At 46.1% G+C, this 22,410-nt stretch overlaps 1 protein-coding gene across 2 annotated transcripts in view; it reads right to left on the reverse strand.

The window, feature by feature from the left end:
- The window catches only part of lamb2 (laminin, beta 2 (laminin S)), a 231,545-nt gene that overhangs the window by 100,015 nt on the left and 109,120 nt on the right, over positions 1-22,410 (reverse strand). For both annotated transcript variants that reach the window (XM_041192265.1, XM_041192264.1), the window contains exons 14-15: positions 12,977-13,135; positions 8,975-9,102 (exon numbers count right to left, since the gene is read on the reverse strand). In XM_041192265.1, coding sequence (XP_041048199.1) covers positions 8,975-9,102; positions 12,977-13,135 — 287 coding nt within the window. The remainder of the gene's footprint in view (positions 1-8,974; positions 9,103-12,976; positions 13,136-22,410) is intronic.

Raw genomic sequence — 22,410 nt, forward strand, 5'->3', positions numbered from 1 at the left:
GGGAGCTGTGTTAATGTGGGTTCCTCAGGCTGGGAGCTGTGTTAATGTGGGTTCCTCAGTCTGGGAGCTGTGTTAATGTGGGTTCCTCAGTCTGGGAGCTGTGTTAATGTGGGTTCCTCAGTCTGGGAGCTGTGTTAATGTGGGTTCCTCAGTCTGGGAGCTGTGTTAATGTGGGTTCCTCAATCTGGGAGCTGTGTTAATGTGGGTTCCTCAGTCTGGGAGCTGTGTTAATGTGGGTTCCTCAGTCTGGGAGCTGTGTTAATGTGGGTTCCTCAGTCTGGGAGCTGTGTTAATGTGGGTTCCTCAGTCTGGGAGCTGTGTTAATGTGGGTTCCTCAGTCTGGGAGCTGTGTTAATGTGGGTTCCTCAGGCTGGGAGCTGTGTTAATGTGGGTTCCTCAGTCTGGGAGCTGTGTTAATGTGGGTTCCTCAGTCTGGGAGCTGTGTTAATGTGGGTTCCTCAGTCTGGGAGCTGTGTTAATGTGGGTTCCTCAGTCTGGGAGCTGTGTTAATGTGGGTTCCTCAGTCTGGGAGCTGTGTTAATGTGGGTTCCTCAGTCTGGGAGCTGTGTTAATGTGGGTTCCTCAGTCTGGGAGCTGTGTTAATGTGGGTTCCTCAATCTGGGAGCTGTGTTAATGTGGGCTCCTCAGTCTGGGAGCTGTGTTAATGTGGGTTCCTCAGTCTGGGAGCTGTGTTAATGTGGGTTCCTCAGTCTGGGAGCTGTGTTAATGTGGGTTCCTCAATCTGGGAGCTGTGTTAATGTGGGTTCCTCAGTCTGGGAGCTGTGTTAATGTGGGTTCCTCAGTCTGGGAGCTGTGTTAATGTGGGTTCCTCAGTCTGGGAGCTGTGTTAATGTGGGTTCCTCAGTCTGGGAGCTGTGTTAATGTGGGTTCCTCAGTCTGGGAGCTGTGTTAATGTGGGTTCCTCAATCTGGGAGCTGTGTTAATGTGGGTTCCTCAGTCTGGGAGCTGTGTTAATGTGGGTTCCTCAGTCTGGGAGCTGTGTTAATGTGGGTTCCTCAGTCTGGGAGCTGTGTTAATGTGGGTTCCTCAGTCTGGGAGCTGTGTTAATGTGGGTTCCTCAGTCTGGGAGCTGTGTTAATGTGGGTTCCTCAATCTGGGAGCTGTGTTAATGTGGGTTCCTCAGTCTGGGAGCTGTGTTAATGTGGGTTCCTCAGTCTGGGAGCTGTGTTAATGTGGGTTCCTCAGTCTGGGAGCTGTGTTAATGTGGGTTCCTCAGTCTGGGAGCTGTGTTAATGTGGGTTCCTCAGTCTGGGAGCTGTGTTAATGTGGGTTCCTCAGTCTGGGAGCTGTGTTAATGTGGGTTCCTCAGTCTGGGAGCTGTGTTAATGTGGGTTCCTCAGTCTGGGAGCTGTGTTAATGTGGGTTCCTCAGTCTGGGAGCTGTGTTAATGTGGGTTCCTCAGTCTGGGAGCTGTGTTAATGTGGGTTCCTCAGTCTGGGAGCTGTGTTAATGTGGGTTCCTCAGTCTGGGAGCTGTGTTAATGTGGGTTCCTCAGTCTGGGAGCTGTGTTAATGTGGGTTCCTCAATCTGGGAGCTGTGTTAATGTGGGTTCCTCAATCTGGGAGCTGTGTTAATGTGGGTTCCTCAATCTGGGAGCTGTGTTAATGTGGGTTCCTCAGTCTGGGAGCTGTGTTAATGTGGGTTCCTCAGGCTGGGAGCTGTGTTAATGTGGGTTCCTCAGTCTGGGAGCTGTGTTAATGTGGGTTCCTCAATCTGGGAGCTGTGTTAATGTGGGTTCCTCAGGCTGGGAGCTGTGTTAATGTGGGTTCCTCAGTCTGGGAGCTGTGTTAATGTGGGTTCCTCAGTCTGGGAGCTGTGTTAATGTGGGTTCCTCAGTCTGGGAGCTGTGTTAATGTGGGTTCCTCAGTCTGGGAGCTGTGTTAATGTGGGTTCCTCAATCTGGGAGCTGTGTTAATGTGGGTTCCTCAGTCTGGGAGCTGTGTTAATGTGGGTTCCTCAGTCTGGGAGCTGTGTTAATGTGGGTTCCTCAGTCTGGGAGCTGTGTTAATGTGGGTTCCTCAGTCTGGGAGCTGTGTTAATGTGGGTTCCTCAGTCTGGGAGCTGTGTTAATGTGGGTTCCTCAGGCTGGGAGCTGTGTTAATGTGGGTTCCTCAGGCTGGGAGCTGTGTTAATGTGGGTTCCTCAGGCTGGGAGCTGTGTTAATGTGGGTTCCTCAGTCTGGGAGCTGTGTTAATGTGGGTTCCTCAGTCTGGGAGCTGTGTTAATGTGGGTTCCTCAGGCTGGGAGCTGTGTTAATGTGGGTTCCTCAGGCTGGGAGCTGTGTTAATGTGGGTTCCTCAGTCTGGGAGCTGTGTTAATGTGGGTTCCTCAGTCTGGGAGCTGTGTTAATGTGGGTTCCTCAGTCTGGGAGCTGTGTTAATGTGGGTTCCTCAGTCTGGGAGCTGTGTTAATGTGGGTTCCTCAGTCTGGGAGCTGTGTTAATGTGGGTTCCTCAGTCTGGGAGCTGTGTTAATGTGGGTTCCTCAGTCTGGGAGCTGTGTTAATGTGGGTTCCTCAGTCTGGGAGCTGTGTTAATGTGGGTTCCTCAATCTGGGAGCTGTGTTAATGTGGGTTCCTCAGTCTGGGAGCTGTGTTAATGTGGGTTCCTCAGTCTGGGAGCTGTGTTAATGTGGGTTCCTCAATCTGGGAGCTGTGTTAATGTGGGTTCCTCAATCTGGGAGCTGTGTTAATGTGGGTTCCTCAGGCTGGGAGCTGTGTTAATGTGGGTTCCTCAGTCTGGGAGCTGTGTTAATGTGGGTTCCTCAGTCTGGGAGCTGTGTTAATGTGGGTTCCTCAGTCTGGGAGCTGTGTTAATGTGGGTTCCTCAATCTGGGAGCTGTGTTAATGTGGGTTCCTCAGTCTGGGAGCTGTGTTAATGTGGGTTCCTCAGTCTGGGAGCTGTGTTAATGTGGGTTCCTCAATCTGGGAGCTGTGTTAATGTGGGTTCCTCAGTCTGGGAGCTGTGTTAATGTGGGTTCCTCAATCTGGGAGCTGTGTTAATGTGGGTTCCTCAGTCTGGGAGCTGTGTTAATGTGGGTTCCTCAGTCTGGGAGCTGTGTTAATGTGGGTTCCTCAGGCTGGGAGCTGTGTTAATGTGGGTTCCTCAGTCTGGGAGCTGTGTTAATGTGGGTTCCTCAGTCTGGGAGCTGTGTTAATGTGGGTTCCTCAGTCTGGGAGCTGTGTTAATGTGGGTTCCTCAGTCTGGGAGCTGTGTTAATGTGGGTTCCTCAATCTGGGAGCTGTGTTAATGTGGGTTCCTCAGTCTGGGAGCTGTGTTAATGTGGGTTCCTCAGTCTGGGAGCTGTGTTAATGTGGGTTCCTCAGTCTGGGAGCTGTGTTAATGTGGGTTCCTCAATCTGGGAGCTGTGTTAATGTGGGTTCCTCAATCTGGGAGCTGTGTTAATGTGGGTTCCTCAGTCTGGGAGCTGTGTTAATGTGGGTTCCTCAGTCTGGGAGCTGTGTTAATGTGGGTTCCTCAGGCTGGGAGCTGTGTTAATGTGGGTTCCTCAGTCTGGGAGCTGTGTTAATGTGGGTTCCTCAGTCTGGGAGCTGTGTTAATGTGGGTTCCTCAGTCTGGGAGCTGTGTTAATGTGGGTTCCTCAGTCTGGGAGCTGTGTTAATGTGGGTTCCTCAGTCTGGGAGCTGTGTTAATGTGGGTTCCTCAGGCTGGGAGCTGTGTTAATGTGGGTTCCTCAGTCTGGGAGCTGTGTTAATGTGGGTTCCTCAGTCTGGGAGCTGTGTTAATGTGGGTTCCTCAATCTGGGAGCTGTGTTAATGTGGGTTCCTCAATCTGGGAGCTGTGTTAATGTGGGTTCCTCAATCTGGGAGCTGTGTTAATGTGGGTTCCTCAGGCTGGGAGCTGTGTTAATGTGGGTTCCTCAGTCTGGGAGCTGTGTTAATGTGGGTTCCTCAGTCTGGGAGCTGTGTTAATGTGGGTTCCTCAGTCTGGGAGCTGTGTTAATGTGGGTTCCTCAATCTGGGAGCTGTGTTAATGTGGGTTCCTCAGTCTGGGAGCTGTGTTAATGTGGGTTCCTCAGTCTGGGAGCTGTGTTAATGTGGGTTCCTCAATCTGGGAGCTGTGTTAATGTGGGTTCCTCAGTCTGGGAGCTGTGTTAATGTGGACTCCTCAGTCTGGGAGCTGTGTTAATGTGGGTTCCTCAGTCTGGGAGCTGTGTTAATGTGGGTTCCTCAGTCTGGGAGCTGTGTTAATGTGGGTTCCTCAATCTGGGCGCTGTGTTAATGTGGGTTCCTCAGTCTGGGAGCTGTGTTAATGTGGGTTCCTCAGGCTGGGAGCTGTGTTAATGTGGGCTCCTCAGTCTGGGAGCTGTGTTAATGTGGGTTCCTCAGTCTGGGAGCTGTGTTAATGTGGGTTCCTCAGTCTGGGAGCTGTGTTAATGTGGGTTCCTCAGTCTGGGAGCTGTGTTAATGTGGGTTCCTCAGTCTGGGAGCTGTGTTAATGTGGGTTCCTCAGTCTGGGAGCTGTGTTAATGTGGGTTCCTCAGTCTGGGAGCTGTGTTAATGTGGGTTCCTCAATCTGGGAGCTGTGTTAATGTGGGTTCCTCAGTCTGGGAGCTGTGTTAATGTGGACTCCTCAGGCTGGGAGCTGTGTTAATGTGGGTTCCTCAGTCTGGGAGCTGTGTTAATGTGGGTTCCTCAGTCTGGGAGCTGTGTTAATGTGGGTTCCTCAGTCTGGGAGCTGTGTTAATGTGGGTTCCTCAGTCTGGGAGCTGTGTTAATGTGGGTTCCTCAGTCTGGGAGCTGTTTTAATGTGGGTGTCTGTCTGGGAGCTGTGTTAATGTGGGTTCCTCAGTCTGGGAGCTGTGTTAATGTGGGTTCCTCAGTCTGGGAGCTGTGTTAATGTGGGTTCCTCAGTCTGGGAGCTGTGTTAATGTGGGTTCCTCAATCTGGGAGCTGTGTTAATGTGGGTTCCTCAGTCTGGGAGCTGTGTTAATGTGGGTTCCTCAGTCTGGGAGCTGTGTTAATGTGGGTTCCTCAATCTGGGAGCTGTGTTAATGTGGGTTCCTCAGTCTGGGAGCTGTGTTAATGTGGGTTCCTCAATCTGGGAGCTGTGTTAATGTGGGTTCCTCAATCTGGGAGCTGTGTTAATGTGTGTTCCTCAGCCTGGGAGCTGTGTTAATGTGGGTTCCTCAGTCTGGGAGCTTTGTTAATGTGGGTTCATAAGCAATGTTGTAGTAAACGGTTCACTGGTAAATAGTGATAAAAATACCATTAAACTCCATGTTAAGTTGAAAAGTGACATATTCCAATCGCAAACAAAAATCTTAAACTTAAACAAAGTCAATTGCATCGGCATGAGAGGGGAACTGGCTAAGATTAATTAGCTAAATAGACTAAAACGTATGGAGGTAAATAAACAGTGGGAAACATTGAAAGAAACAATTCAAAATCTTGAACAAAAGTACATTCCAATTGTAAAACAGTGAGAAAGACCCATCTGTGTCTCACTCGTGAAGTTAAAGATAGTGTTAGGTTAAAAGAAGAGGCTTAAAATGTTGCAATAAACAGTAGCAAGTATGAGGATTGAGAGTGTTTTAGAAACGAAAAGCCACCAAAAAGTTGTTAAAAAGGTAAAAAATAGAATATGAGAGTAAACTAGCCAGAAATATAAAAACAGATTATAATAATTTAAGAAAACAAAAAAAGTAGCTAAAGTAAATATTGGTCCCTTAGAAGCAGAGACAGGAGAAATTATCATGGGGAACAAGGAAATAGGAGAGGCATTGAACAAATATTTAGTGACTGTCTTCACAACTGAAGACACAAGTTTCGTACCAGCAAAAGATAACAACCTAGGGGCTATAAAGAGTGAGGATATTAATATCAGCAGAAAGAAATATTGGAGAAACTTAAGGGACTAAAATCTGACAAATCCCAGGGATCTGATGGCCTGTACCCATGGGTTCTGAAAGAGATAGCCACAGAGACACTGGCTATGATTTGCCAAAATTCCTTAGATTCGGGAACAGTCCCATCAGATTGGGAGCTAACAAACATTACATCGCTTTTCAAGAAAGGAATGAGAGAGAAAGCAGTGAACTACAGGCCAGTTAACCTAACATCAGTTGCTGGGAAAATGCTGGAACCTATTATCAAGAAAGTCTTAACAATGCAATTAGAAAAGCATAGTATGATTTGAACAAGTAAACATGGTTTTACTGAAGGGAAATCCTGGTTTGACAAACTTATTCGAGTTTTTTGAGGATGTAACTAGTAGGGTAGATAAAGGGGAACCAGTAGATGTCGGATACCTTGATTTCCAAAAGGCATTCAATCAGGTGCCACACAAAAGGTTAATTGGCAAAATAAAGGCTCATGGAGTTGGGAGTAATATTTTTGCATGGGTAGAGGATTGGTTAAATTAAAAGCAAAATACTGCAGATGCTGGTAATCTGAAATAAAAACAGAAAATACTGGAAAAACTCAGCAGGTCTGGCAGCATCTGTGGAGAGAGAAACAGAGTTAAAGTTTCGAGCGAACCATTAACTCTGTTTCTCTCTCCACAGATGCTGTCAGATCTGCTGAGCTTTTCCAGCATTTTCTGTTTTTATTTTATATTAGAGGATTGGTAAATGGATAGAAAGCAGAGAGTGGGCCATAAACGGGCCATGTTCAAGTTGGCAGGCAGTAAATAGTGGAGTGCTGCAAGGATCAGTGCTGGGGCCTCAGTTATTTACAATCTATATTAATGACTTAGATAAGCAGACAAAGTATAATGTATCAAAGATTACTGAAGATCAAGCTCGGTGGAAAGATAAGCTGTGGGGAGGACACACAGGGGCTGCAAAGAGGTATAGACAGGTTAGGTGAGTGGGCAACAAGATGGCAGAAGGAGTATAATGTGGGGAAGTGTGATGTTATTCATTTTGGTCAGAAGAATAAAAAAGCAGGTGAGAAACTTGTAAGTGTTAATGCTCACAGAGAACTGGGTGTGCTTGTACAAGGAACACAGAGGGCAGGATTTTCCCATCAGGGAGCAGGGCCCACTCACCAACACATAAAATGATGCGCGGTGATGTCTGGCGTAACTCCCGACATCACCGCACCCCATTTAAATTTTCTGGTAGGCGGGGGTGCAGTAAAATCAGCTGTGTGCCCGCCGACCTGTCAATGGCCAATTGAGGCCATCGACAGAATCATTTAACTCATTAACGGACCTGCCTGTCCAACCTTAAGGTTGGTGGGCAGGCCAGGAGCCCCGGCAGGACTTAGAAAAAGCATGAAATCTCATCCACCGGCGGGATGAGTTTTCACGTAGGTTTTTAAAAAAATTGTAATAAAGTTTTTGTTAAAATTATGGACACGTCCCAAATCATGTGACAGTGTCACATGAGGGGACATGTCAGGGAATTTTTTTCCTCTATTTTTAATTTCTTCACAGAACAGCCGATCTCCATGAGGCAGCACTTAGCCTCAGGGAGATAAGTGCACTATTTCGTGCGTGAAAGAGCACCCCCCCCCCCCCCCACCCTCTCCGCCGCACAGGGAGCGCATAGCGCTTCTGTGTGGATGTCACGCTGGGCGGGCCTTAATTGGCCCACCCACGTAAAATGGCGCTGCGCCCCCGATTTGAGGCGCCAATCAGAAGCGCGCCTGTTGAACTTCGTCCCCAATGAGGAAGAAAATCCTGCCCAGGAAGTTAGCATGCAGGTACAGTAAGTAATTAGGAAGGCAAATGGAATGTTGGCCTTTATTGCAAGGAGATTGGAGTACAGGAATAAATAAGTCTTGCCACAGTTGTACATGATTTTGGTGAGACCACATCAGGAATACTGTGTGCAGTTTTGGTTTCCACATTTAAGAAAGGATATCCTTGCGTTGGAGGCAGTACAGTGAAGGTTCACTAGATTGGTCCCTGGGATGAGGGGGCTGTCCTATGATGAGACGCTGAGTGAATTGGGTTTATATTCTCTGAAGTTTAGAAGAATGAGAGGCGATCTCGCTGAAACCTACAAAATTCTGAGGGGTTTGATAGGGTAGATGCTGAGCGATTGTTTCCTCTGGTCAGGGAATCTAAAACACGGGGGAACAGTCTCAGGATAAGAGGCCGATCATTCAGGACTGACGTGAGGAAAAATTACTTCACTCAAAGGGTTGTGAATCCTTGGAATTCTTTACTCCAGAGAGTTGTGGATGCTCCATCACTGAATAAATTTAAGATATCTGGGTTAGACAAATTTTTGGTCTCTGAGAGAATCCTAGGCTATGGAAAGTGGTTGAGAAAATGGAGTTGAGACCCAAGATCAGGCTTGACAGGCTGTATGGTATACTCCTTCTCCTATTTCTTGTCTTCTTGGGAGCTGATTTAATGAGGGTTCCTCAGGCTGGGAGCTGAGTTAATGAGGGTTCCTCAGGCTGGGAGCTGAGTTAATGAGGGTTCCTCAGGCTGGGAGCTGAGTTAATGAGGGTTCCTCAGGCTGGGAGCTGAGTTAATGAGGGTTCCTCAGGCTGGGAGTTGAGTTAATGAGGGTTTATCAGGCTGGGAGTTGATTTAATGAGGGTTTGTCAGGCTGGGAGCTGAGATAATGAGAGTTCCTCAGGCTGGGAGCTGAGTTAATGAGAGTTCCTCTGTGTTGCACTGCTAAGTGTCAAGCTCAATTATGTGTTCAAATTTCTGGAGCGGGGCTTGAACCCACAATGTTGTAACTCTAGTCGCAAGAGCGCTACAATGACTGACAACTAAGGGAGACAAAGACAGAAAGCAACATATAGAAAGATCCCAGACACACAAAAGAAGAAGAGAGAGCAAGATCAAGAGAAACAGATGCACAGAGACAGTGTGAGAAAGAGAGATAGAGAGAAGGAAAATGCAGAGTTACAGAAAACCAATGAAATGCATAATCAGATGATTGTAAATGTTCTTTAATGTGATCTCTCACACTGGAATCTTTCACTGATTCTGACACGCTTCATTCTTCAACACCAGGCCCCTTACCTGAAGCCTGATGGCAACGTTGTGACTAACAGATCATCAGCGGGAATGGTGTTCCCACATGGGCTGCTGGTAGGAATGGGGCCAGGCCGGATAATGGAAATAGTCACTTTTTCCCATTCCTCTGGAAACTATAACAGGAAAAGAAACATTACATAAAATTACACAGTATTTACAGCAGAAAATCAGATCATTCGGCCCAACTGGTCCTCATGAACCTCCTCCTACCCTCCTCTATCCCATCTCAGCACAAAAGCTTCTATTCCTTTCCCCCTCATGTGTTTGTCAGTTTCCCCTTAAATGTATCTATACTATTCACCCCAAAAACTCTGTGGTAGAGAGTTCCACATTCTCACCACTCTCAGGGTAAAGCAGTTTCTCCAGAACTCTCCTATTTGAATTATTAGTGACTATCTGATATAATTATGACCACTTGCTTTAAGGAAAGTCTAATCACTACCTCTCAGAGAAAGACTTGCATTTTTATAGCACCTTTCATGACCTCAGGACAAGGGAGTAAAAGGGTATAGGGGACAGACAGGAAAGTAGAGTTGAGGCCACAATCAGATCAGCCATGATCTTATTGAATGGCAGAGCAGGCTCAAGGGGCCGAATGGCCTACTCCTGATCCTAATTCATATGTATGTCCATAGGACAACCCAAAGCACTTCACAGCAAATTAAGTACTTTTGAAGTGTAATCACTGTTGTAATGTAGGGAATAGGGTAGCCAATTTGCACACAGCAAACTCCCACAAACAGCAATGCATAGAAACTAGGAGCAGGAGTAGGCCATTTGGCCCTTCGAGCCTGCTCCGCCATTCATCATGATCAAGCTGATCATCCAATTCAATAGCCTGCTCCTGCTTTCTCCCCAGGTCATTTGCAATAATGCAATAATTACCAGATAATCTGGACAGCAAACTGGGATAACCCCCCCTGCTTTTCTCTGAAATAATACTGTGGGTTCTTTAGCAACCTGTGCAGGCAGACAGTTCACTCCCTCATTATTGCAGGCAGTGAAGGAATGGTGATATAGTTCCAAGTAAGGATGGTGTGTGACTTGGAGGGGAACTTGAAGGTGATGGAGTTCCCATGCACCTGCTGCCACTGTTCTTCTATGGGTCCTACCCATACATCAGAAGGGATCAGGGTCTTTCTCAGTCTCTGTTGAGTTAGCTCATCTCAGCCAGCGCACAGCAATTAGTCTCAATGCTCCAGGACTACGACAGGAAAAAAACAATTACCTTAATAAATAGAATGAGCACATGTGATACTCCACGTTTCAACAGCTTTCCTGACAATCTACTCTCTGGACTCACAGTGAAGAATGGCCACTGCAGTCGAGATACTTGAGAGAGCAGCTGCCTGAAAGTTCAGGAAGGAAAGGGAAAAACTTGCATAATGTCTAGAATTAAAAGCAATCTTCTGTGCAGAAGGAGGCTTTTTCGTTCATTGGACTGTGTTGGCTTTCTGACAGAGTTCTCCCCTTGCTCCATAACCTTCAGTAACCTTGTCTTTTAAAAAAAAGTCTCAGTTTTGAAATTTTTAATTGACTCCCAGCCTCTATAGCATTCAGGGGGACAGAGTTCCAGATTTCCACTCCCCTTGGTGTGAAGAAGTGCTCCCTGACATCACTCCTGAATGGCTTGGCTCGAATTTTAAGGTTCTGCCCCCTTGTTCTGCACTCTCCCACCCCAGAGAAAATAGTTTTGCTCTAGCAGCCCTCTCAAATCATTAAACACCCCAATTAGATCAGTCTTGAATCTTCTATACTCAAGGAAATATGCAAATTCTCCTTATAATTTAACCTTTTTAGTCCTGGTGTTATTCTGATGAATCAATCCTGCATCCCCTTCACAGACTGTAAATTCCAAATTTACAAATAATTAGGGTAATAAGATGTACAATAAGGAAACAATGTGCGAAATACTAGAGTGACAGAAAATTAGTTTTAGCTGTTGAAGGCTAGAGTTGTGGCAACAGTATAAAAGTGTTCTGTTGCACAGACAGTGCTGATGGGAGCAGGAACTGGGAGCTGCATTAGAAAGCAATGCACTCATTTCACAACAGGGACTGGGTTCCAACCCAGCACAAGCTGGTGTGATGAAAATAATCTTTCACTGATCGTTCTGAGTGAAGTCAACTATTGCAGCAAACTATCGCTGGTGACTGCTCCTGCAAATGCTAGATGAGAGGTGTAATATTGGTTTGTCCAGCTGGTGGAGCTCTAGATCAGATTTTGGATAGTTCACATGCCTTGGTGAGACTGAGACTGATCACACAACAAACATGTAGGCAACGTGGGACAGTCAGGTTATCTAGTGAATGGCCGTGGACTAAAATTCAGGAAGTATCAAGCAGGCTAGTTTCTCCTTCTCAAAGCCCAAACAAAACAGTGAAGAGTCAGTACAAGAGAGAAAATGATGGGACCTGAGAAGTGGGAGTGCAATATCTGACCCCGTGCTGTACCTGTCCTGGGAATGTTTGATGGGGACAGTGTAGAGGGAGCTTTACTGTGTATCTAACCCCGCACTGTACCTGTCCTGGGAGTGTTTGATGGGGACAGGGTAGAGGGAGTTTTACTCTGTATCTAACCCTGTGCTGTACCTGTCCTGGGAGTGTTTGATGGGGACAGTGTAGAGGGAGTTTTACTCTGTATCTAACCCCATGCTGTACCTATCCTGGGAGTGTTTAATGGGGACAGCATAGACAGAGCTTTACTCTGTATCTAACCCCGTGCTGTACCTGTCCTGGGAGTGTTTGATGGGGACAGTGTAGAGGGAGCTTTACTCTGTATCTAACCCCGTGCTGTACCTGTCCTGGGAGTGTTTGATGGGGACAGTGTAGAGGGAGATTTACTTTGTATCTAACCCAGTGCTGTACCTGTCCTGGGAATGTTTGATGGGGACAGTGTAGAGGGAGCTTTACTCTGTATCTAACCCAGTGTTGTACCTGTCCTGGGAATGTTTGATGGGGACAGTGTAGAGGGAGCTTTACTCTGTATCTAACCCCGTGCTGTACCTGTCCTGGGAGTGTTTGATGGGGACAGTGTAGAGGGAGCTTTACTCTGTATCTAACCCCGTGCTGTACCTGTCCTGGGAGTGTTTGATGGGGACAGTGTAGAGGGAGTTTTACTCTGTATCCCACCCCGTGCTGTACCTGTCCTGGGAGTGTTTGATGTGGACAGTGTAGAGGGAGCTTTACTCTGTATCTAACCCCGTGTTGTACCTGTCCTGGGAGTGCTTGATGGGGACAGTGTAGGGAGAGCTTTACTCTGTATCTAACCCTGTGCTGTACCTGTCCTGGGAGTGTTTGATGGGGACAGTGTAGAGGGAGTTTTACTCTGTATCTAACCCCATGCTGTACCTGTCCTGGGAGTGTTTGATGGGGACAGTGTAGAGGGAGTTTTACTCTGTATGGTATGTGAGGCTAAATTCTATCTGTGCTGCTGGGCTTAGGTTCCTCCATCCTCTAACCCCAGGAGGTTAACATTTGTAAACCTGAAGGAAAGTACGTGTCATTTTCAAGGTGAAGAATGATTGGGAGATTTTACAGTATGATTGTCAAGAGTCTCAGTGAATACACATACAGGATGTGCATAAAATGTGCGCTGTTTTTCTGAACTTCCTAGACAATCCCCTTCGCAGTTCTGGTCTGCAATTTGTGCTGTAATGCTTCATTGTGCAGCTTCATCCGACGGTCATGGTTTCCTGTCTGATCTTTAACAACTGACCCTCACTGGAAAGTGTCTGTGTGTTTGTGTGTGTGCATCATTGGCAAGAACAGGATCATGCTGGGAGGTAATGCCTTCTGCAGTCAAATAATTCTGCTGCCTTGGTACATAGTAGGAGATTGATGGTGGACAGCAGCAGCTTCGCCCAAGATTCTAGCCAAGGCTTCAGGAAAAGGAGGAGAAAGCCCCAGAATGAATGTTCCCATTACATACCCATTTCAGGCATGTACTTGCTACTTGATAACACGATGTAACTTCCCTTTTAATTACCTGTGGTTCATAGCGGATTACCAAGTCATACTCCATAGAATACGGGATGTTGTTGACATGGAATTGCAACACGCCACGTTCTGGAACTCTCACAAATCCGCTTCCAGTCCAAGTGACAGGGCGACTTCCAGTGTGCTCACGGTGTGAAACAGTCGCTCCCTGAACATGAGGAACAGTTAATGGTTAAAAACAAAGCAAACAGACAAGCAAGAAAGAGCTGGCACTCAGATCATTGGCTGATCATTCAAAACAAACACTGATAGATTGTTTAAGAAATAAAGATAATCACATAATACACCAGACCAAAAGTCAAATTGCCACTTCATACAAACACACAAACATGCAAATTAGGAACAGGAGTAGGCCACTCAGCCCCTCGAGCCTGCTCTGCCATTCAATAAGATCATGGCTTACCTGAGTGTAGCCTCAATATCACTTTCCTGCCTACCCCCTATACCCTTTGACTACCTTAATAGTCAATAATATATCTACCCCAGCCTTAAAAATATTCAATGACCCAGCCTCCCCCACACTCTGGGGAAGAGAGTTCCAAAGACTCTCAATCTCTGAGAGTAAAAAATTCTCCTTATCTCCATCTTAAATGGGAGACCCTTTATTTTTAAACTGTATTCTCTAATTCTAGTCTCTCCCACAAGGGGGAACATCCAGCATCCACCCTGTCAAGCCCCTCAGGATCTTACGTTTCAAAGAGATCATCTCCCAATTTTCTAAACTCGGAAGAGTACACACCCAGCCAATCCAAACGTTCCTCATAAGACAATTCCCTCATTCCAGGAATCAAGTCAAGTGAACTGAACTGCTTCTAATGCAATATTATTTAAGTAAGGATACTGAGACTGCACACAGTACCCCAGATGTGGTCTCATCAAGACTCTGTCCAGTTTCAGTAAAGCTTCCCTATTTTTATATTCCATTCCCCTTGCATTAAATGCCAACATTCCATTTGCCTCCTAATCACTTGCTGTTCCTACATACTAACTTTTTGTTTTTCATGCACCAGGGCACCTCAGATCCCTCTGTACCATAGAATTCTGCAACCTCTCCCCAATTAAATAATATACTTGCTTTTCTATTCTTCCTGCTAAAGTGGACAAGTTCACATTTTCTCACATTGGACTCCACCTGCCAATTTTTTTACCCACTTACTTAACCTATGTCCCTTTGCATCCTTATGTCCTCTTCACAACTTACTTTCCTACCTCTCTTAGTGTCTTCAACAAATTTAGCAACCGTCCATTCTGTCCTGTCATTATCCAAGTCATTGATACAGATTGTAAATATTTGAGGCCCCAGCACTGATCCCTGTGGCACTCTACTTTATCACATCTTGCCAACCCAAAAATGACCCATTTATGCCTAGTCCCTGTTTCCTGTGAACTAACCAATCTCTTATCCATGTTAATGTGTTACCCTGCCACCCCTCTCCACCCCACCATGATCTCTTATTTTGTGCAGTAACCTTTGATGGGGCACCTTGCCAAATGCCTTCTGGAAATCTACATAGACCAAATCCAGAGGTTCCCTTTCATCTACATTGCTTGTCCCTTTCTCAAAGAACTCTAATAAATTAGTCAAACATGATTTCCCTTTCACAAAACCATGTTGACTCTGCCTGATTGCATTGAGATTTTCTGAGTGCCCTGCTATAACCTCCTCGATAATAGATTCCAGCAATTTCCCTCATCATGACAGATGTTAAGCTAACTGGCCTGTAGTTTCCTGTTTTCTGTCTCCCTCCTTTCTTGAATAGAGGAATTACATTTAGATACAGAGCCTTTAGTTTTGTCCTTTTACTATTTTCACAACTTCTAGCCTTATAGGCTGGCTCACTCCTAAGTTTGTACACTCCTTCCTGCCAAGCTCTGAATATCATTCCCTTTATTGCCACCTTACTTTCCTCCCTCGTCTTCTGTCTTTAATTTATAGCATCTTCCCACACATGAATCCTTGCCCCCACTATTTAGTTTAAAGCCCTCTCTACCGCCCTAGCTATGCGACTTGGTAGAACACTGGTCCCAGCACAGTTCAGGTGAAAACTGTCCCAACAGTACAGCTCCCACTCTCCCCAGTACAGGTGCCAGTGCCCCTCAACCGGAATCCATTTTGCCCACACCAAACTTTGAGCCATGCATTTATATCTCTAATGTTATTTACCCTAAACCAATTTGCTCTTGGCTTAGGTAATAATCCAGAGATTGTTACCTTTGAGGGTCTGCTTTTTAATTTAGCCCCTAGCTGCTCATAGTCCCGAGCAAAACCTCATTCCTAGTCCTACTTATCTCGTTGGTGCCTACCTGGGCAATGACCATCGAAGCCTCCCCCTCCCACTGCAAGTTCCTCTCCAGCTCAGAGCAGATGTCCCGAACCCTGGAATCAGGCAGGCAACACTGCCGTCTGGTCTAAAGCTCTTGGCTGCAGAGAACTCTATCCAACTCTAAAAGGGGCCTGGAAATGGAACCGTTATAACAGTGCATTAATTAAACACTGACTTGTGAGAGAGAGAGAGAGACAGACAACCAGATGGAGAGGGAGAGACAGAGAGAAAGATACAGAAAGGGAGTGACAGAGACATGACAAAGAAAGAGAGAGACAGACAGAGAGAGAAATGGAGTGAGTGAGTGAGTGGATACTGGGTGAGTGACCATCGAGGATACATGGTGGGGGGGTGTGGAGGGCAAATAGGAGGCATAATGGGGCATGGAGGGGTAAGGAGTGGGATGAAGGATATGAGGAGAATGGAGGGTGGGAACCTGAGCAGGGAGACAGACAAGGGGGAAACAAAGATAGAAAGAAAAGACAGAAAAGTAAGAAGCAAAAGTGGAAAGCAAAAAAAAAAGGCAAAAAAACAAATGGGGTCATAGTGCAAAATAAAGCTAAGATGACTAACAAGGTTAAAAAGACAAGTCTAAAGGCATTGTATCTTAATGTGCAGAGCATTCGCAATAAGTCAGATGAATTAACAGTGGAATTTTATATAAACGGTTATGATATAATTGCAGTCACAGAGACATGGCTGCAGGGTGACCAAGGATGGGAAGTGAACATCCAGGGGTATTCAATATTTAGGAAGGACAGACAAATAGGGAAAGGAGGTGTTAGTAAAAGAGGAAATCAATGCAATAGTGAGGAAGGATATTGGCTCGGAAAATCATGATGTAGAATCTGTTTGGGTGGAGATAAGAAACACCAAGGGGCAGAAAACGTTGGTGGGGGTTGTCTATCAGCCCCCAAACAGTAACGGAGATGTAAGGGAAGGCATTAAACATGAAATTAGAGATGCATGCAATAAGGGTACAACTAATCATGGGTGACTTTAATCTACAAAAAACTGGACAAACCAAACTATCAATAATACTACGGAGAAGGATTTCCTGGAGTCTGTGCGTGATGGTTTTTTAGATCAATACATTGAGGAACCAACTAGCGAGCAGGCTATCCTAGACTGGGTATTGTGCAATGAGAACGGATTAACAGTCTTGGGGAAGAACGACCATAAAATGATCGAATTGTTCATTAGGATGGAGAGTGAAGAAGTTGAATCTGAAACTAGGATCCTGAATCTAAATAAAGGGAACTACGAGGGTATGAGGCGTGAGTTGGCGATGATGGATTGGGGAACCTTACTAAAAGGGTTGACAGTGGATAGACAATGGCTAATATTTAAGGAACGTATGCATGAATTACAACAATTATTCATTCCTGTCTGGCGCAAAGATAAAACAGGAAAGGTGGCTCAACCATGGATTACAAAAAAAATTAGGGATAGTATTAGATCCGAAGGGGAGACATGTAAAATTACCAGAAAAAGCAGTAAGCCTGAGGATTGGGAACAGCTTAGAATTCAGCAAAAGTGGACAAAAAGATTGATCAAGAAGGAGAAAATGGAGTATGAAAGTAAACTCATAAGGAACCTAAAAACTGACTGTAAAAGCTTCTATAAATATGTGAAGAGAAAAAAATTAGCAAAGACAAATGTAGGTCCCTTACAGTCAGAAACGGGGGAAATTATAGTGGGAAACAAAGAAATGGCAGAAGAATTGAACATATTTAGCTTCTGTCTTCACAAAAGAGGACACAAATAATTTCCCAGAAATATTAGGGAGCCAAGGGAGGAATTGAAGAAAATCAGTATTAGTAAAAAAATGGTGCTGGAGAAATTAATGGGGTTAAAGGCTGAAAACTCCCCAGGGCCTGATAATCTGCACCCCAGGGTACTAAAGGAAGTGGCCCTGGAAATATTGGATGCATTGGTGGTCATCTTCCAAAATTCTATAGACTCTGGAGCAGTTCCTACAGATTGGAGGGTGGCAAATGTAACCCCACTATTTAAAAAAGGGAAAGAAAAAAGAGTTACAGACCAGTTAGCCTAACATCAGTAGTGGGGAAAATGCTACAGTCTATTATAAAAGATGTGGTAACAGAACACTTGGAAAGCATTAACGGGATTAGAGAAAGTCAACGTGGGTTTATGAAAGGGGAATCGTGCTTAACTCATCTACTGGAGTTTTTTGAGGATGTAACTAGTAGAATAGATAATGGAGAACCAGTGGATGTGGTGTATTTGGATTTCAAGAAGGCTTTTGATAAGGTCCCACATAAGAGGCTAGTGGCAAAATTAAAGCACATGGGATTGGGGGTAATATACTGGCATGGGTTGAGAATTGGTTGACAGACCGGAAACAGAGAGCGGGAATAAATGGGTCTTTTTCCAGGTGACAGGCAGTGACTAGTGGTGTACCCCAGGGATTAGTGCTTGGGTCCAGCTATTCATGATATATATAAATGACTTGGATGAGAGAACCAAATGCAATTTTTCCAACTTTGCTGACGACACAAAACTGGGTGGGGTTGTGAGTTGTGAGGAGGATGCAAGGAGGCTTCAGGGTGATTTAGACAAGTTGTGTGTGTGGGCAAACACATGGCAGATGCAGTATAACATGGATAAATGTAAAGTTATGCACTTCGGTATGAAAAACAGAAAGGCAGAGTATTATTTAAATGGTGATATATTAGGAAATGTGGATGTACAAAGGTAATCTGGGTGTCCTTGTACACCAGTCAGTGAAAGTAAACAGACAGGTGCAGCAAACAATTAGGAAGGCAAATGGGATGTTGGCCTTCATTGCAAGAGGGTTTGAGTTCAGAAGTAGGGATGTCTTACTGCAGTTATACAGGACCTTGGTAAGACCACACCTGGAGTATTGTGTGCAGTTTTGGTCTCCCTACCTAAGAAAGGATATACTTGCCATAGAGGGAGTACAGCGAGGATCACTAGGCTGATACCGGGGATGGCAGGACTGTCCTGTGAGGAGAGATTGGTTTGACTGGGCCTGTATTCACTAGAGTTTAGAAGAGTGAGAAGGGATCTAATTGAAATGTATAAAATTCTAACAGGGCCAGACAGACTGGATGCAGGGAGGATGTTTCCTCTGGTTGGGGAGTCTAGAACCAGGAGCCACAGTCTCAGGACACGGGACAGGCCATTTAGGACTGAGATGAGGAAACATTTCTTCACCCAGAGGGTGGTCAAACCTGTGGAATTCTTTCCCACAGAGAAGGCTGTGGAGCCTGGGTCACTGGGTATATCTAAGATGAAATCGAGAAAGCGGGAATATAGCGTTGAGATAGAGGATCAGCCATAATTATATTGAATGACGGAGCAGGCTCGATGGGGCAAATGGCCTACACCTACTTTCTATGTTTAAATATGAGGGGGATGGGAGTATGAGGGGGACATGGGGATATTAGGGGGTTGGGTGTGGGGTGAGGAAGGTGAGGGTTAGGGGGCATAAGAACTATGTTGGAGAGCAGGGCCAATGTTCCAGCATACCGAGGAGGGCTTTCTAACTAGCCCACTTTGACCCCTGCACTCCTCTGATGCTGCCTCAGGACTCATAAAACCTGAACCCTGCCCAGCCATGCCGCAGGAGAAAAAAATATGGTAGGTATGGGCTTGGGTTTCTGAACTCCGGAAATGGCCCAACTCATATTACCTAAGCTCAACAAAAAAATCCAGCCCTTGGCTCTCTCTCTCGATCACAGCACTGCCTCAACTGTCTCAGATTCTCTCTCTATCTCACTTTCTCTGTCTTTCACTCTCTTCCCCATTTCATTTCCCCCCACCCTTCTAAATGCCTTTATACTATGAAAGTTCTGTAGATTTGAGAGGTTTTGTGCATTTCGCTCCCTCAGTGATATCAGTGAGCAAAGCAAATAGCCAATGTGATTGGTTAGTAAATCAATCTTGAAATAGAATGTTTAAACTGATGTATTGTTAGTTTGGAAATGAGCGTCACTGGTTTCAGTCTGTGGGTTTTTGTGCCTGATTGAGATTTTTCAACAAAGGGTCAAGTAATCCTTTCTGAGAGAGTTAGGATCAAACACTTCCTATGTCTGCATCCAGGGGTTTAGAGGGACTGATGTACAAAGAGATGACAGCTGTTACAATAAATACATGATCGTTCCACATTACCTCTCTGTGGTTGGAATTTACTGTATTCTTTATTCTTTCATGCAGTGTGGGTGTCACTGGCAGAGCCAGCATTTGTTGCCCATCTCCTGATTGCCTTTCAAGTGAGTGGCTTGCTAGGCCATTTCAGAAGGCAGTTAAGACTAAACCATATCGCTGTGGGTCTGGAGTCACATGTAGGCCAGGCCATGGTAAGGACAGCAGATTTCCTTCCCTAAAGGACATTAGTGAACCAGATGGGTTTTCACAACAATCAATGATAGTTTCGTGGTCACCGTTATGCAGATTGGTTTTGTATTCCAGCTGCCGTGGTTTCTCAGCCTCAGAAACACTGAAGGACGTTGCTGTGGAATATTGTGGGGGTAATTCACAGTTGTTGTACCTGTTTTTTTGGACATCATGTCAATTCCATATAAGTGCCCCAGATCAAAATTGGAAGCCAAGCTTTCCTGAAACAGACGACTGTGCCTTGCATATTCAAATTGTGTTCCCTCTAACTTCTGTCTGCTGTGTGCGGCCTGCTTATTGCAGTGCGTGGTCCCTTTAAGACTGATGCACAGCTATGCATATGGGCTTCTTAAAGGAAATGTTGCTTGTATAAGGCCTGCTTGTTCCTGGTGCGGTACTTTCCGAACTGTTGCACAGCCACACAGCTGCACAACTTAGAGGGAGTATTGGTCTGAATTGTAAGAGCCTGATTAAATACTGGTATGCACCGAGTGAAGGCTGTACAGGACATGCTCAGATCGATCAGTCTAGCATCAGTATCAGGTTACAATTAACCTCTGGGGACATTGAAATAAAGGCAATCCAATGTGCAATTAATATGTTAGAGCACATGTATGAGAGCATGCGTGTCTGGTGAATGGAGCAAGAACAGAATCAGGTTGATTTCTGATTCCCTCATGGTCAAACTGCCCACTGAACCTCTTTGTTCCAGACGACATGAACAAGGAGGTACAGGCGGGCGAGTGACTAAACACCTGCCCACCCCAAGAGTTGGCATCATCAGGAGATGGGCAATAAGAAACAGAAAATGGAGAATTCTGGTTAACTCAATTCTATTTGTTCTTCTCTGACCTACATTCCATTATCGTGTTTGTGTCACATTCCCAAGGCACACAGTCACCGCACACTCCACTGTACACAAAACACACTCACCACATGCTCTACTTTACAGAGGACACATTCACTGCACACTTAGTTCACAGGACACACTCACCTCACACTCCACTGTACATGGGACACACTCAACGCACGCTCCACTGTACAGACGACACACTCAACGCATGCTCCACTGTACACAAAACACACTCACCGCACACTCCACCGTATACAGGCTACACTCACTGCACATTTTATCGTATACAGGACACACTCACCGCATGCTGCACTGTACAGAGGACACAATCATTGCACACCGGACACATTCACTGCACACTGCACCATAAACGGGACACACTCACTGCACAATCCACTGTACACGGGACACACTCACTGCAACCTCCACTGTACAAAAAGCACACTCACCACATGCTCCACTGTACAGATGACACACTCACCGCACACAGGACACACACTGCACACCACCATACACAGGACACACACACTGCACACAGCACCATACACAGGACACACACACTGCACACAGCACCATACACAGGACACACACACTGCACACCACCATACACAGGACACACACACTGCACACAGCACCATACACAGGACACACACACTGCACACAGCACCATACACAGGACACACACACTGCACACACCATACACAGGACACACACCTGCACACCGTAAACGGGACACACTCACCGCACACTCCACTATACATGGGACACTCTAACCGCACACTCCACCGTACACAAGACATACTCACCGCATGCTGCATTGTACACAAAACACACTCACCATGCACTCCATCGAACAGAGGACACCCCACCGTACATAGGTCACACTCACTGCACACTCCACTGTACACGGGAAACACTCACCGCACACTCCACCATAAACAGGTCACACTTACTGCACACTCCACCGTGCATGAGACACATTAACCGCACACTCCACTATACACAAGACATGCTCATCAGACACTCCACTGTACACAGGTCACTCTCACTGCACACTCCACTGTACACAGGACACACTAACTGCATACTCCACCGTACATGGGACACACTCACCACACACTCTACCATATACAGAACACACTCACTGCACATTCCACCATATACAGGATACACACACTGCATGCTCCACTGTGCACTCATCACACTCACCGCACGCTCCACTGTGCACTCATCACACTCACCGCACGCTCCACTGTGCACTCATCACACTCACTGCACGCTCCACTGTGCACTCATCACACTCACCGCACGCTCCACTGTGCACTCATCACACTCACCGCACGCTCCACTGTGCACTCATCACACTCACCGCACGCTCCACTGTGCACTCATCACACTCACCGCACGCTCCACTGTACACTCATCACACTCACCGCACGCTCCACTGTACACTCATCACACTCACCGCACGCTCCACTGTACACTCATCACACTCACCGCACGCGCCACTGTACACTCATCACACTCACCGCACGCTCCACTGTGCACTCATCACACTCACCGCACGCTCCACTGTGCACTCATCACACTCACCGCATGCTCCACTGTGCACTCATCACACTCACCGCACGCTCCACTGTGCACTCATCACACTCACCGCACGCTCCACTGTGCACTCATCACACTCACCGCACGCTCCACTGTGCACTCATCACACTCACCGCACGCTCCACTGTACACTCATCACACTCACCGCACGCTCCACTGTACACTCATCACACTCACCGCACGCTCCACTGTACACTCATCACACTCACCGCACGCTCCACTGTACACTCATCACACTCACCGCACGCTCCACTG

Source organism: Carcharodon carcharias, chromosome 7 (assembly GCF_017639515.1).
Source record: "Carcharodon carcharias isolate sCarCar2 chromosome 7, sCarCar2.pri, whole genome shotgun sequence".
NCBI lineage: Eukaryota > Metazoa > Chordata > Chondrichthyes > Lamniformes > Lamnidae > Carcharodon > Carcharodon carcharias.